The 17,591-nt window shown below is 45.3% G+C and overlaps 1 protein-coding gene across 1 annotated transcript in view; it reads right to left on the bottom strand.

Annotated features, from left to right (window-relative positions):
* Positions 1–554: 554 nt before the first annotated feature.
* Positions 555–17,591, bottom strand: part of THUMPD3 (THUMP domain 3 tRNA guanosine methyltransferase) — a 97,979-nt gene continuing 80,942 nt past the window's right edge. Inside the window, exons 9-10 of the mRNA XM_085624481.1 lie at positions 11,906–12,029; positions 555–1,273 (exon numbers count right to left, since the gene is read on the bottom strand). Of these exons, the coding sequence (XP_085480607.1) occupies positions 1,082–1,273; positions 11,906–12,029 (316 nt within the window). The 3' untranslated portion in view covers positions 555–1,081. The remainder of the gene's footprint in view (positions 1,274–11,905; positions 12,030–17,591) is intronic.

Raw genomic sequence — 17,591 nt, forward strand, 5'->3', positions numbered from 1 at the left:
TCTTTGCCATTGATGGCTTTATGGGCGATGCAGAGGTTCTTTAAGTTCAACGTCTAGCGTGGGAAACCAATGAATTGCTTCTAAGGCTGGTTAGATGTAGCTGCGTAGATAAGTGTGTAGCTGTTGTAGTGCCGAGGCTTTCAGGATTCTTTGTAATCCCTACAATACAGTGATTGAGGACTGCTCCCTTCCCCCCCTCTATAGTTTGTATAGTCAAGGCATGACAGTACAGGCACTTCCATTGTTTCTTCCCTCGTTCCTCCTTTTGCTTCTGCAGGAAACCTAGATGCAGGCAAATTTGTTTTACACTAAGCGTAGAGTAGAAAGTATTATTGTGACCTGGCCTATTTGGGGGAATGTGATATTCCAGCATGTTAAAGATACGAAAACTGTAAAGAGGTCTGAACTGGACTGGAGCGGAGGATGTCAAAGGGAGTTTTTCCACAACTCGCTATCACACCAGAAGCCACTGAAAGAAGTCCACAGAAAGGTTTGAACTGCAAAACATCGAGTGGTTGCTATTTTCTGACCGGTCTACACAAGTATACAAAAGACACGTTGCACAATAAACTTTTAATTTCAATTCCAGAACAAAAAGTAGAACTGTCTGACATACAGAACTGTACTGAAAGTCTACATGAGCCAGGGCGAGCGTTTTTTTCTGCAAATACCAGAAAGTCTACACACGAAGATGAGTGACCACCTCGTTTGAAGTTGTTTTTAAATATAATGTAAAAATTGTGTTAATCATAAAAAACGTTTTTTAAATGCGAAATCTTTAGATCACCATGAGCATGAGGTGTTTTCCTAGAGAATAACCTTTTTTGTTTGTTAAGTGTTTAGCCCCTAAAACACGTTTTTCAATCTGAAACAAAATAAGACCAAAAATAAATATTATTTGTTAAGAAATAAATGAAAATTGTAACGGCTTGCTTAACAGTGTTTTTGGCATTTAGCAACTTTTTAAACTTCCTCTGTTCTGTACATGTTGCTTTTCTCCAAATAAGTTCAGAGGATATCCGGAAAAAAGCGCGGGCCTTTGCGCTGAATACAGCAACATCTGATTTAGCACACAGGGCACCTACTCATCGGCTTTGTCACCTTCGCCATCTTGTACTGGGACCACTGGAGCTTTCTTCTCCTGCTTTCCTGTGCTGCCACCAGTGGGACTGTTGCCAGTGCGCCTCAGAAGAAAAACGCCCGCGTGAAGACCACCAACGTTCACCCAGACGGTATGAGACTTGCGCCATAAGTGTACAGTCTGGGACAAGGCCTGCAAAAACAACCAGGCGGACAGTTAGATGAAAGAAATTGAAAGAAAAAAGGCACATCACACTTTATGTACTCTTCCTCTAACCACTAGGGCTTCCCATATAGGGCACACTATCAGCATACCACAATCATGCACAATAGTAGGGTAGCCTCTACCCTCATTACCCATGACTGCGCTTCAGGGACACACCAGTGGTATCTAGTGCTGTACAAATATTACACACAACAAAACTAGTAAAAAAAAAGGATTGAGTCTGCAACCATGGATTGATTGAGGGAAATTAATTCATTATTCCATTGCCAGATTTCTGGAAAGCATCAGCCATGCAGCACTGGAAGCAACAGGGAGTTAATGAGGAAGAAGCATTGTACATACTAAGAGTACTAGGATAGTAAGAAATCCTACACGCAACTGCAGGGCACAGGTGATTCTGTAGCAGCTGAACTCCTAGCATAATAGTGAGCGTTACTAGATGAAGCGGCAGCACACCCAACAATACATTTGCATGATCTGAAGTTCTATTTTGAAGTTAGATAATTTTGTAACCTTGAATTAAAGCTTTGGCCATCTGGTCACAAAACAAACCTGGCAGGATTTGATCTTCCCTTTTCAAACTATTTGCTCTTCAATTTCAAGGTACAAGCGTGAAGATGGGAAGGCAGCAAACACTCAAGTCCATGTGCATTCTGGAATCAACTGCAATCAATTGTGCTTTGAGAATTTAGACGCGCTAGACTAGTTAAGTTGTATACCTACTATACATATGAGCAAGACGTCACCTGGAAAGCTGTATGATGGTGAAAGTAAGGTTGTGTGCAGTATGAGGAAGGTAAGGAACGAAGGGCCACCTGATCAGATTCATTCAAACTTCAATAACTTCTGTAAGAGTTAATGGATGCCTGACTTTCTCAGCGAAGCTGTTACCATAGATAAGGATTTGAGAACCCCTGAGATCAAATGGGAAAACTCCGAATAGATAATGTTCTTTAACAGTGTATCTTAAGGATCAAATAATTTACTTACCTTTATCCGCAGTTCTTCGATGTTGGTATGTTTCACAGACTTACATGTTCTGATTATTCCCCAATGTTAAGTGGGAATCCCACAGGAATATTTCCATAGCAGTTCAAAGGAATTCCTTTAAAAGCTCTCAAAACCATGACAATTTACTAGCACACCTACCTCATTAGAAAAGACCCACACTTTAGCCAAAGCGATGAGAGCGCACTAATCTCCCCTCACATTGAGGCTTTCATACTTCCAATTTCTATAGCACTAGTGTGGAAGGATACAAACACCTCCGAGAATGGAGGATTGCATGTGATTTATGAAGGATACTAACCAGTGCTTAATTTGTAAAAGAATAAGTGCTGGAGCCCAAACCTTAGCTCAGGTCCTGAGCCATCAAAAGTTGGGCTGCCAAATACCAAGGCTGCATAGTCTTGATTCTACCTCATGCCTCTTTAATCTACCACTAGAAACTCACTAATTCTTTAACTCACTCTGGCAGGTTCTTTTTCAACCATACTTTCTCTTTTGTCATTCTTTATCCATCTTTTTCTGTCTCTTTCTCCCTTTTGTATTTTTCTCTCTGTGGCTCTGGATGAAAGTTTGTGGAGTAAAAATAAGTGACAGTCCCCATAAATGTGTGCTGTGGACGTGGGCTTCTCTTGCAACCACCGGCTCAAATTGAGCACTAGCAACACAGGCTGTTGCCTTCTGCTAGGGCTACTATTTGAGTTTCAGGTCTGAGAGCCGCTCGTGGGATAAGTTCTAGCCTAAGCATCCAACCCCTGCCGTTTATGGAAGTAGACCGGTTGGCATACGCCATAATCCAGCCCACCAGCTGCACAGGGTTGGAAACATGTGTTGTTTTAGGGCAAAATAATAAACAGTTCACAGGGATAAATGATTTTATGGTTAGCAATCCAAATTACAAGCAATGTTTCCATTTACCCGCATTTTATACTGCAAGGCAAATATGTGATAATATTTTCAATGCATATTTAATTTTTTTTTTTTTTATTTAAAAAAGGAACATATATGCTTTTTAAAATTAAATAAATATATTGAACCACATTCTGCCAGCAAAGTGTTAAAAGTCAGCTTACAACTTCTTCGTTTAAATAAAAACTGTCATGCATTTTAATTTGTTCATTGTTTTGGGATTGAGACATGGAGGAACCTTAAGGTTTCGATTTATATATCTTTTCCCTTTTAGTAAATGGATCAAATGACTTTGTGTCTGTTATGATGTGCTCTTTATGAAAATACAGAATATATTGGTCTCCTTTGCTTGGTTTATTATTCATCTCACAAGGTGAGTATGTGCGTATATATACATATTTGCACTAAGTTCTCCTGGCGCTGTCTGCGTCATTTAAAGCTTTTTTTAAAAACTGTTCTTAACCAATTTTAATTTATCACTGCATAGTCCCTTACCTGGCTCCACTCACGCTGAATTTCTCTGGGGGAGCGGGGAACAGTGGTGGGTGTGTTTCAGTGGCGGGCGGACTAATTAGGCTCTTCCGAGACTCGTGTGGAGTCGGGAAGCCATCTTGGGGGAAATCTAGGTCAGCGGACTAGTTCCCTGGACCTATAAAACCCAAACGCTGGCGCGACAGCGCGCAGCTGGTGCGCCAAAGGCAAGCCCGTCTGCGCCCGTCCGCGTACCACCCATGCTCAGCGCCAGCGCCCCTGCCCGTCGCAATCCCGCAGGGACAGATACCCGGGGATACACCAGATCCCAACTCATGGGACTGAAGCCAGTTGGTAAGAGCTCTGGATGTTTTTGCCTGACATTTGACTCAAGGCCTGGGTCCACCAGGGTCACCTGCCCCAACTGTAATGCCTCTCTGCCGATATTTAGTTACCAACTCATTAAATCTATTAAAGCTAAAACCCTCAAATCAAAAGCAGAGGACAACACCACTATGTTCAAATGCATACTGCTGAACGCCAGGTCCATGGTGAAGCACAGCGTTGAATGTGCCTCACTTATAGAGGGAGAGGACATTCAAATTGCGTTTAATACTGAAACCTGGACAGATGACAGTTCAGGACCAGACATTGTGCTAGCTACCCTACCAGGGTATCTTTGCCATCACCTGAATAGACCATTAAAAAAAGGGGGGGGGTTAGCCATAATTTACCACAACTCGCTCAAGGCTTACTTTCACTCAGCCCCAATCTGGCCTGTGAGGCACTTGCCTTCAGTCTCGGATTATCACATCACCACACTTTCAAGGGCATCTTAGTGTATAGACCCCCGGGACCTAGGTGTACGGTCCCTTCCTCCATTGGGAACCTACTGGAAGAGGCCCTGTGTTCCGACTCCTTTACAATCCTGGAAGACTTCAATTACCATCTGGAATTACTGGAGGAACCTGACACAGTGGCCCTCTCAGACCTGATGAAGAGTGCGGACCTGACTCAGCAGGTGACGGGCCCCACGCACCTGGCAAGACACGCTCTAGATGGTATCTTCTCAAATCACCCGAACTTGCAGTTCATGGGCGCACTGCCTCTGACCTGGACTGACCATGTGGGAGTTCAATTTGAGATTCTCCTAGCTACCCATAACAGGGCAGATAAAGGCCCAAAAATCCAGATTCAAGGCAGAGCTTGGAACAGAATTAAGAGTACCGACCTACAGGCCGTACTCATGGCTTCTGTTGGCCTGTTACCATCTGATCCAGAAGAGGCGGTTACTCAGTATAGGTCTTGGGTGGAATCAGCCTGTAACATACTAGCTCCAGCTAAAACGCCACTGGAGTCAAGCTATCCTGGCTGAAGAGAGGTGAAACCCCGAAACCGGTCCTAGGATGCTTGATTCCGGTCCAGGGAAGACATGGCGTGGCAGTTTGGGCTGGACTGTTCCCATGAGGCACAGGGTCAAGACTGATTTGCATATGGCCATGTCTGAACTGGGGTGGCGTGGTGAGCAAAATAACAATGGATTAAACCCAGATCTGTGACTGGGAGTGAATGTTTTGCCAATGTGCAACATTCCGTCCATCCTCTTGTGTGTTTTGACATACCAGGAAGCACTCTGAAGGACAGGTACATTTATTTGAAATAAGTGTAGGGCCCACAGGGGAGAAAACAATTCTATAGCCCAGGACCTGTGAAAAAAGTGCCACTGCTGAACACCAGAAACCACCTGCAGAAATTAAGCACGGATACCAATGCTGTAGAAAATAACTTGTTTTTCTCCAGAATTGAATTTCTCATAGATTCACATGACTGACCCAGAATAACAAGCTAGATTCGGTGTATATATAATCCATATACATTACATGCATAGCATACTGTGATATTAGTAAATCGATTTTACATTTATTCAATAAGAGGATCCCTATAATGGGGATGATGCAAAGCCACCTGACTGACGATTGATTCTCGGTAAGAATCTGCATCCAAGTTTTGTAAATATGCAGTGACTCTTGCATGTTTCAGACCTGCAAATGTCTGACAGAAGAGCCCTGGCCTGCCACTGCACTAGAACACGCTGCCACACTAGACTGTAACTGATGACCAACCTTTTCGTGACAGACTACACCAGCAGCAGCACTAAATATTGCTATTCCTTGTTTTAAGAACAAAAGGCTGTGGGAAGCCAAAAGTCATGAAGACATGGTTCGACTGACAGACTTGGTGTGGCCCGTGCAAAATTTGAAGCATCTACGGATGTCTAAGAAAAGCAGTACTCGTTCCACCATTGTGATCTAATTTTAAAAGAATGCTTTGAGCATATACAGGTAATTTACATGACAGTCCGGAAGCAATTACATTTTGGATTGGTGTGCAGGCGCACACTGGCTTTACAGAAGCACAAAAACAGATTTCAGTGTGAAAACATTAAATTCACTGTCTCGTCTAATGGACGGCAAGTATTAAACTCCCTTCGGTGGGTCTGAACACCCCTCTAAGAAACAAATTTGTGATCCTTGTTGACAGCAGAGACGAAGATTCAGGAGTGGTCAAAATCTGGCGATAGCTGGCAAGTGTATCCTAATGGAAGCTTACTTGAGGCCTGACTGTGCGATGCATAGGAAATAAGATTATAGTTGATGCGGCTGAACCGATATTTGGGTGAAAAACATTTTTTCTAGGGGTAGACAGCATATGTTACCAATCAATAGAAACCTAACCTCAAAATCTGGGTATTCTGGAGCCACGTATATAAGCTCATTGAGGGTGGGTTGTGGTGCAGCATTAGACTGCTACCCTGGACAGTAGACTGTAGCATGTCCCAGAGGTATGGATGGAGCTTCAGAGCAGTGTTAAAGGTTAGAGAGACAATACAGGAGGGTCATGCAGAGCATACAAGGATCAGCCACCAGGGCTCTCTCTCTCGTCTTTACTAAGAACTCTCATGATGAAGGGAAGTGGTGTAAGGGCGTAATCAAAGTTCTTGAACCATGAGATCAATCAAAAATGTATTGGCCCGTGATCCCGGATCCCAATGAGTGCTGGTTAAATACCGGCATTTATTGTTTGACTGTGTCGCATATTGGTCTAATTATGGGTGACCCGGTTGCTAAATCTAATAAAGAATGCAAGGCTGTCTCACACTCACATGTAGTCAGGCAATCAGGCGCCTTCTGAGGCCTTAGCATCTGACAGAAATGACGTAATGATGTTAGGCTTACCATTGTTGCAGCCCTTCACCTTCACTTGAGTGGGTGCTGTAGTTGAGCACGGCAGAGGCACAGCTGCTTGTTACTGCCTCAGGCGTTGTAGGAAGAAGCCCTGCATGAGGCTTCACGTCACATATCCCATAAGCCTCCTCGCTGGGCTTCTGCCAGGCGCTGCCTTTGTGGGGTGGACTATAGTAGACAGTGCGTGTGATATTTTTGCAGAAACCGAAAACTCAATGTGCAACTGAGTACAGACTGTGAATCCTTTTGCAGGTCACATTTAGAGACTGCCTCGCTTGAACGACTTGTTAGCTGTTAAGTGAACAGCACAGAGTGTGAGTTAAATGTGGACTGATCTGACCCATCTACAGCTGGCAGCCTGTCGCACCAAGACCGGAGTATGTCAAGTATAGAACAAAAGAAAATGTTGCAACGCTGCTACAGTTTTGCCACTTTGTTGGTTTCAGCTACGTTAACCACAAGGCACTGCCCTACCAAGGTATAGAGGATTGCTACCTATTATGTTGTGTGCCCTGTGTTCCACCACTTTACTTTCCATGTGTTCAAATTATTCTTATATGTGAAATAGTGCTTTTTAATTGGGCCGGTGTACACTGCATTGGCAAAATTGATCTTAAGAGTGCAGGTTTCATGTGTTCATAGTGAAAGTACAGGATGTCTGCTGCCTCTTCACCTGCATGAAAGAGGGCTCAGACCAATAATTAAATTATTGTTGTTTCTGGAGTTAATTTTGCATTAGAGCTCCTGCTGCAGCAATGCTAATGGCACTGTCGTAAGTGCAGGTGAGGGCATGAATGTTTCTCTTGTTTAAAATTATTATTTTACCAAAAACCTCTCAAAGCTGTAATATAATGTGGTGTACTACAGCGAAACATTTACACATGTTAACAAAAGACACTTTTTTGTTGTTGAAAGGACTCTAATGTTTAGATGGTGCTTGCCGCATGATTTACATTCATAATATATTGATGGCCTGGCACATACACGGGCTGTTAAAAGTTAACAGCCCGTGAACTAGATGGCACCAATTCACAACTAACTGGTCTGTCCATTGAATAATTCTTAGAGATGTGAGCTGTTGTACATTTAGAACACACCGCTAGGAACTCCATCAGACGTTGTGTATTTGACAACTTCTTGCGCCAGGGCTATAATTTCGCTACCACAGATATGACACTTAAGCAAATCAGCCATAAGGAACTGACGCCTAACCTGTCCATTTGATTCTGCTTTGTATTTTAAATCAATATGTATGTGGTATGTTTCTCAAAGAACATTCCCTACCGGGACTGTACACTTAATGTACACCAGCAATGTCGCATGTAAATGTCACGACCGACATTGCGTAAAACAGTCATGTCATGTGTAAACTTTCCTTGTGTACTGTATACCACTCAAATTTAATCTTTTTCAACTACAAGAACAAGCACTGCTAATTTTTCTCTTCCTGTATTTGGAACTATCATTGCAGAGTCCCTCAAGGACCAATGGATTATAGTGATATACCAGATTCAGCATCTTTTTAACAGCCAGGGATACGTAGCAGCATTCCCTTTTCTCTTTGAATACACACGATTTTTACACGCTTCCATTTGAAATGCCTTCTTTTCAGTTACCGCTTAACAGTAAACATTCACGATCGTTCGCATTATCCCTTGACGTTTGCCGGCACCTCTCTGATTGGACAGCCCCATACGAGTCCCAGAGCAGCATCAAGCTGCTGTACACTGTAATACGCGCGCGCCACGCTGTCATCACTTTTAAGCATGAGCTTTGGCAGCCATATTCATCTCTGAGCCCATCGACCGTGTAGGAGGTAAGCGCTTCGTAAGCAATCCGTAATAACTGTCTTTAAAATGTTTGCTGCTATGCGACCTTTGTGGGACGTGCTGCTGAGAGCGCACTAGATAATGGGGTGATCTGGATGCCCATAGCTATCGTAATGATTGACCAGACACTCAAAGTGCCCTTTGATGTTTCTTTCGGTCAGCGCTAATGAATTTATTACTCTCATAGCGTGATCCTCGGCAGCCACATACCTGAGCCTATTAGCAGCACACAAGTTAAACGTTTTAACAGCGGCACGCAACAACTGCCGATTAATCTTATTATTAAGGGCCCTCCTTTAGTAGACGCCACTGCGATCTTACCCACAACGGGATGTTCTTTTGATATGCCGGGGTGAATGTTTTTTTAAATGTTTTCAATGGTCATCGCCATAATTTCCAATAATTATATTGTTATCGCATAGATTGTGCCGCTCAGATGTATTTTGTTAAGTCTGCGACAATTTTTATTGTACATTTGATGGTAACAGGGGTTCGTAGGCAATCGACTTGGATTACCTCCAGCTAGGCACCAGGTTTTCTCTCCTGCCCCATTGTGTGTTTTTAACATGAACACGTGGGGCATTCATGACATCACCTGCAGGCCCGGGCTCACTAGTGAGGCACTCCCATCTTTAATTTGTTTTACTTTCCTCACAGAGCTTTTATTTGACGAGCCCCTTCTTTGTATTTCCTCCTTGTATTAGATTGAAAGTGGATTAATTCCCTAACTGTCAGTGACTTGTCTTCAGCAGTACTTTTCTAAGTAAGTTTTACATTGAGTGCCACCTTCGAACTTAATGAAGCTTGTGATTAGAGATCACTGACTGTACTCTCATGTGCTTTCCCTCTGACTCCTAACAGCTACGTACGAGCCATCCGCGTCCCTGAATGTACAGCATAGTCACACTGCTGTTGCCATAAATAGGTATTATATACCATACTTTTTTAGCGCCAATCCCCTTATGTTTACAGTTCCCTCTCTCACACACACACTTTGATTATTCACAGGTGCTCATGTCCTGATGAAGACCCCATCGTGAGGACTAATCTACCCTCTACCACAGGGGTCAAAACGTTGACAGTCCAAACCTCAACACAAACTCTAAAGACAAATTTGTACAATAAACATGTTCATTAGAGTTATGTATCTATTCAGGAACAATTGACCCGTGTTAGGCCGGAAAGGTCCTATACTATGTACAAATGATGTATATATGTCACAATACCTTTTCCTTGTCCTTCACTCACATATTCACCACCTTCTACCCACTTCTCTTCCCCCTTTCCTAAAACACCAAGAGCACTGTAAATATTTTGCATCGTAACATACTGGAGCAACTGTGTTGCCACTACTGAAATGCTTTGAATTTGAATCGCATTTGAATGCCTTTGAAAATACTATTAAATTTGATTAAGGCATCAAGCAACTAAAAAGTGTTGATTGCGCTTTTCTATTTTGTTTGTTCGTAAGAAATTTCTACCACAACCATCAGTTTATTGTACTGTAATATTGACCCAGGTCGTGTAGTTTTTGTGGGCCACCCCATTGAAACTCAACACGTTAAAAGGTAAGAGCCAGAGGGAAATTGTAATGACAAATGCAACATTTTCTCTGTTACTAAAAACCCCAAGAAGGAGCCACTTCTCTCTCCATCCAGTTCCCCAAACTACCAGATATGGACTTGTTTGCATGGTGAAAACTGGGGCATGGGTTCATGCCCCACTACTTTAAAAGTTCATCAGCCACCACTGCTAGATGGAATCGCTGAACGTATACAACGCTATTTTCACATCCTTGCCCTGCCTGCCTACCTCATTTCCTTCATTCAGGGGAAGGCTGGTACAGGCCTTCACGGACAATATCTCTGCCATGTGGTATTGCATGAAACAGGGTGGAGTGGGGTCATGGACCCTTTCTCAAGAGGCACAGTGCCTCTGGATATGGCTAGAAAGTCCGGGAATTTCTCTATTAGTTCAACACCTGCCGGGCTCCCTGAGCACCAGGGCAGACAAGCTCCGCTATCGATGCCTAGTGAATCATAAATGGCACCTCCATCCAGAGGTGGCACAAGTTCTCTTCCAAGAATGGGGAGAGCCTGGTTTGGATCTGTTCGCCTCCGTTGAGAACATGCAATGTCAGCAGTTTTGCATATAGGCGTTTCAAAGGCTGCTCTCACTCAGAGACGCTTTTAGTACAACTTTCCACCCATACCACTCCTGCCCAGAATTCCAAGAAGATTAGGAACGACCAAGTCCAAGTCTTTCTTGTGGCTCTGGATTAGGCATGGAGAGGATGGTATTCCGAGCTGTTGAGCATGGGTCCTCCGATGAGGCTGCCTCTTCGGGAAGATCTTCTGTCACAATAACAGCACAGGGTTCTGCACCCCAGCCCGAAAACGCTTCGCCAACATGCGTTGATATTGAGCAGCGACAGTTGACAGCTTCTGCCTGAAGTCTGCAATGTTGGAACTCTACTATATGTTAACCTAAAAGAAAGGGAGGTAGCTGTACTGTATCCCAAGCAATATCAAATGGAGCTGTACTGTGTTTAACAATACCACATGGAGCTACAATATATACCAAAAACATAAAAGAAAGGGAACTGTAATGTATCTACACAACACAGCATACAGCTATACTGTATCCTTAGCAGTACCATAGCGAGCTATACTATAACCAAATCTGAAAGAAAGGAGCTATACTGTATCCACACAACACCGCATACAGCTGTACTTAGTCCTTAACGGTACTGCAGGGAGCTCTACTATGAGTCAACCTAAAAGAAAGGGATCTGTGCTGTATCCACACAATACCAAAAGGAGCTGTACTATATTAGTATCACTAGAAGCTGTACTGTTTGTCAACCTGAAAAATAGAGAACGGTACGGTATGCCTCACTCCCGGTTTTAGAGCACCTGGAGCAAACCAAACCTGAAAGACTACTGTAAAATAGTCAAGCAGTAACGAGAAACATACAAACAAAAAACACAATCGATGCACCTGGCAAGCAAAGGAAAGGGAAGATTAACCAAAAACTGTAAAATGGAAAACAAACCAGCAAATGTCATACTAAAAAGGGAACGTTAAAGACAGTTCCATCTGATAGTTGAATATTCAGAAATCCACGCAGGAGCAGTTACCTTGACAAAACACTTCTTGTCGTGCGTAAGCAGCACAGCGCGCCCTGTTCTGGGTCTGCAGATACGGCTCATTTCTCGGAGGAAGGCGGGATACAGGTCCCAGTTTTTCTTTTTTGATCCTACCCTGGAAAAACAATTAGACGGCGACAGGCAATTAAATGCAATTTGTGACAGAGTTTCTTATAAAATTAAGACAGCCACCACATTTTTATATGACAGTTGAAGTAAGACTGCCCTTTGTCAATAGAAATCAGTTACTGAACCGGATGTCTTAGGTTGACTCAAACCAAATACGAGAACGCACTCTTAAATCCATGGGCTGAAAATTGAGGTCTGGGCTAATAAGGTCCAGACAACTAATCAAATGATGCAATAAAGCTTGAAGTTTAGCAAGCAATAGACAAATGCCCCCCTAGATGTGTGTACAGATCACATCACAGGGCATGTTACTCGCATTATACCTGTAAGATAGCTCAGCACCATAAGAGATGCCAGGGTGGCGGAGTATTTAATCCTTCTGAGGTTTACAAAAAGAGTACATAGTATGAACTGGCAAAGAGCCTTAGATAAAAAAACTAGATCAGAAAATAATTGAATGGTTCGCTTACAAAACATTAAAGAAACTAACATTAATTAGATAATTTACTTATGCAACAATAATTTTATGTCATGACCGGAGGCGAGGATTATGCTTTCTTCATTCACATTATTATAACATTTCAACATACAGCAGCCATTTTTAATATCAACAAAAATTAATCTACTGTTCCCAGCAACACAAGGGAACCATAAAAAGTCCATTATCCATCCAGGAGTCCCAATCATAGCCCCTCTTTCTTTGTTGCTCAGCAGCCCCAGTTAAGCCACTTTTCCTGCTCTCTGTGTTTCATTGTGTAGATATTATATATTGCTGGTATAGACCTGCATGTAATAACTGTCAATGATTCATTTCCTTTTTAGATTCCTTTATTCAGGCTGCGAGACCACAAAAGCGCTCCTTACGCAACATATTTCCCGGGTTATCGCAGATACCGTAGTGCGGTCTGCCTCCTACTAGAGAGAGCTGTGGGCAGCGCGTCTCTGCGACGCACGTCTCTCACCACATTGGATTCCAATACGTTCCGCCAGAGCCTCCAGACCTGCCGAAGCCTTGTCCACCTTGCCTGGGTGATGTCCCCAAAAGGGGTCTGTATTTCCCCAGTAATTGCTCTCGGATGGCCCTCCTCCCTCCCCCGTGTCCTTATTTGCCTAATTTGTGAGGCCCTGTATGAGCGGCCATGCAGGCCAGGTTCGGGACATGGTTCCCAGGCAAGTCCTCATTTAAAATTATGGGGAGAGTGTCCCTGGAGCTGAAGCCCTCACAATTGTGGGGCCACCGGGCCACCTACATCTACTGGGTCCCCCCTTGCCACATCAGCACGCGCTGCGTGAACCTCAGACCCCTGCTATAACTGAAAACACCAGTTTAGTGCAGACAGCACAACACTGTTAAAGACCCCAATTCCTGGGCTAACATCATGCAGGCCTCCCAGAGCGCCTACCACAAGGAGGACTTCCTGTCCTTCCTGCAGTGGTATGAGGAGTTATATGAGGCAGTAGATGCCTCCATTTACCAGGCTGTCAATGAGGCCATGAGTCCCCTAGAGTAGTGCCTTGCACAGCAGATTGCGTACGAATGAGCCAAGATACCAAGGTCTGATCCCCCAACTTCGATCACCCTGCCCTAAAAGAGAAAATGTGACACAGGGGTGGATCAGGACGCGTTAGCGCGCCTCAAGAGGGCTCCATCGAAGGGCCAGTTGAGCCTCCCGACGCCTACCCAGGGCCTTCATGACAGGATTCCCCGGACCAGCAGACCAGGGGGATTCCCACAGGGACTCAGATGACAACGCAGGCCCATCCAGGCCCTGCGCCCGATTCCGTTCCAAGCTCCGAGGTCGCGTCGGACATGTGCGATTACATCATTCATCCCAGATCTGTGGGTCCCAGCAGATAAGGCTGCAAAATATGTGGCAGGGTGCCTGTGCAAACCCTTAGAAGAGGATGCCCTCAGTCATCTTAGGGCGGACTGTTCCCATCCCTCTTTAGAGGAAAGGTTGCCCTGACCCTGGCCATAGAAACCAGGATGGCCACTTTCTTGGCCAAATTTAAGAAAGATCCCAAAAAGGGCATCGATAAGTAGTGGCATTCATACCAGGGCAAATTATTAGATGCCATAGGTCCCATGACAAAGATAGTGGATATGGCAGAAGAGGCTAAGGCCTCGGGCTCCCTCATCCCTCCTGATGTCCTCTCTGGGTAGGCACAGCACGCAATTATATTCTTAGGAAATGTGAACTGCGCACTGCCCACAGAGCACCGCAGATTGTTGTTAATCAAAGCTAACCTCCAAATTAGGAGACCTAGCCTCCTCGGAGGCAGGCGCAGTGGCCCAGGGAGGACTTTGGTGACCCCTTCGTGAAGAAGTTGGGGAAATTTGTGGCCACATTTACAACACTTGACAAAGCGCAGATCAACATCAAGCGTTTCTTTAGCCTGCAGATTTCCCAAGGGGCCTGTCATGGTAGGGGCACCACAACCAGCTGTTTCTCCTCTTCAAACCTGACCAGGGGACAAGGCTTATGGCATGGTCAGTGGCAAAATAGCATGTTTCACCTCCATCTACCCCACGAGAGCTCAGTGCTTCCGCGGACTAAGTGGTTTCAAGGGCCAAGCCGGCAACTCCTCTACCAAGGTAATTGTTCTCCCTTCTTACTGACAAATGGTAGGGGGTCATCTGACACTTTTTCTCCAAGCATGGGTCTCTATCACCACAGATGCATGGATCTTGCAAACAGTACAAGGTTCATACATAGAGTTTTATGGGTCTCGCCAACATGAGTCCTGGCCGGGGCCCATCTGGTTTTACCAACACACGAGGAAGAAGAAAGGGGCCATCTGTTGGTCGGTAACTCACTCCAACTGTTTTCTTAGCAATCTTTTCCTAGTGGACAAGACCGACGACGGAGGACAGAGACTGGTAATAAACCTTGGGAATTCAACGAGTGCTGGTCTACTGCTACTTCAAGATAGAGGACATTCACCTCCTCTCAGAAGTTTTTATTTCCACCGGACTGAATGGTGCATTTGGATGTAAATGATGCTTTCCTGACAGTTCCTGTCTTTCCACTTCATCGTCTGTTTCTCGAATTTGTTTGGCATTCCCACACCTTCGATGCTACACACTCCTGTTTGGCACGAAGGTCCTCAAGCTGGTGGTAGAGTATCTTCGTGTGCAAGGGATGAGGCTCATTGTCTATTTAGATAACTTTCTCCTTTTTCCACAGCTACCCTTTCAACTCCAGAGGGCGGAGAATCTTTTACAGGGTCTGGGGTTTGTCATCAACGAGAAAAAAAAAAAACGCTTCTGTCCCCCTCTCAGAGACCGGCTTTCCTAGGGCCCCTGATCGATTCTAACATGGCCTCTCTGAGCCTTCCATCTCAAAAGATGGCGATGATCCAATACAAGTTATGTCAAACTCTGGCCAAACCTTACGTCTCTCAGGCAGATGGTGCGCCTTGTAGGCCTTCTTTCATCCTCGATGCAAGCGATTTTCCAGGGCCCTCTTTACTATTGGGTTCTCCAGCGGCTCAAAGCGCACCACCTGCGGAAAGGTCTAACCTATTTTCAGTTGGTGCCACTGTCGGATGAAGCCAAGGAAGAAATAAACTGGTGGCTTGCTCACTTGGCAGCATGGAATAGGCGGAAGATCTTTGGTTCCACCATGACTTGGTCATAGAGTCGGATGCCAGCAGGTCAAGCTTGGGTGCCAGGTGTGAGGACTTCTCCACCAGAGGAAGTTGGTCACCACAAGAACCGAGTTTACATATGAATTTTTGGGAGCTCCTTTCCAGGTCATTCGCGGTGCGGTATTTGACAAAGGACAGGATTCAATCTTGCGTCCTTCTAAAGATGGACAACGTTTCCGCAGTGGGTTATATCAACCACCTGGGCGGCACCAGATACAGAACTCTGGCAGAATTGGCGAAGAATTTTTTGCACTTTTGTGTGGCAAAGAACAAGTTACTTACCTTCGGTAACGATGTATCTGTAAGAAACATTAGTTAGTTAGATTCCTCACCTTAGAATATCCCCAGGCGTCAGACTGGATCCGGAAGATTTTTCGTCAGCAATACCCCTTGCGCGTCGCTAGGCGTCGTCTGCGGCTCCGCGTCCGTCGTCGGCGTCGGAATGACGTCGGAGTACTTAGACGCCACCCTCGCGCGCTGACGTCAGTTCTTGTACATAGCTTTCCGCGCCAGGAACGCAGAGCCATGCAAAGACCGACACTGGTGCCAAAAATAAAATCTAGGGGCCTGAAAAGGATAACCTTAACCCTAGATGTCAGTTCGCAGAACGGGGAGGATGGGTGGGTCGGTGAGGAATCTAACTAACTAATGTTTCTTACAGATACATCGTTACCGAAGGTAAGTAACTTGTTCATCTGAAAGAAACACGTTAGTTAGATTCCTCACCTTAGAATAGATACCCAAGCAATACCATCCCCGGTGGTGGGTCTGCGAACCAAGATCACACCAGAAAGTCCTGGAGGACAGAACGGCCAAAGAAGCCATCCCTCCGGACTTGGCTGTCAAGGCAATAATGCCTGGCAAACGTGTGTAGCGAAGCCCACGTCGCCGCCTGACAGATGTCCTGCAAAGGGACACCCCGTCCCAAAGCAGTAGTAGCCGCTGTGGCCCGAGTGGAATGGGCGCGCAGCCCAACAGGAGGGTCCTTTTTTGCCAAGGAGTAACAAATTTTGATGCACAAAACGACCCACCGAGAGATGGTCCGTTTGTGCACAGCCTTCCCCTTCTTAGCACCCACGTATCCAATGAAAAGTTGGTCGTCCACCCGGAACTGCTTTGTGCGGTCCAAATAAAAGGAGAGCGCACGTTTTGGGTCCAGACGGTGGAGCCTCTCTTCCTCTTTGGAAGGATGCGGAGGCGGAAAGAAGGTGGGCAAGGTGACAGACTGCCCAAGATGAAATGGAGTCACCACTTTCGGAAGAAAGGAGGGACGAGGCCGAAGGACAACCTTGTCCGGATGAACAGACAGAAAAGGAGGCTTTGAAGATAAAGCCTGGAGCTCACCCACCCGTCTAGCCGAGGTGATGGCTACCAGAAAAGCAGTTTTAAGAGTCAGAAGACGAAGAGGACAATTGTGAAGAGGCTCGAAGGGAGCGCACATCAGGAATGTCAAGACAAGATTCAAGTCCCACTGAGGCATTACAAAAGGGACAGGAGGGAACGTGTGAGTAATGCCTTTTAGAAAGCGTGTAACTACAGGGGACTTGAAAAGAGAAGGCTGATCAGGAAGCCGCAAGAAGGCAGAGATGGCAGCAAGATAACCTTTCAGGGTGCCCAGGGCAGAGCCCTGCCGGGCCAAAGAAAGAAGAAACAGTAGAACCTCAGAAAGAGGGGCGGAAAGGGGATCCACAGCCTTTGCTGTGCACCATGCCACAAATTTGTTCCACCGGCAGGCGTATACCGTCTTTGTGGAGGGACGCCTGGCTGCCAGAATGATATCACAGACTTCAGGAGGCAAGTCAAATGGCATCAACTGCCGCCGCTCAATCTCCACGCATGGAGGTGGAGGCTGGACAGGTTTGGGTGGAGGACCGCCCCCTGCTGCTGCGACAGAAGA

This window comes from Triturus cristatus, chromosome 9, assembly GCF_964204655.1.
Source record: "Triturus cristatus chromosome 9, aTriCri1.1, whole genome shotgun sequence".
Lineage (NCBI taxonomy): Eukaryota > Metazoa > Chordata > Amphibia > Caudata > Salamandridae > Triturus > Triturus cristatus.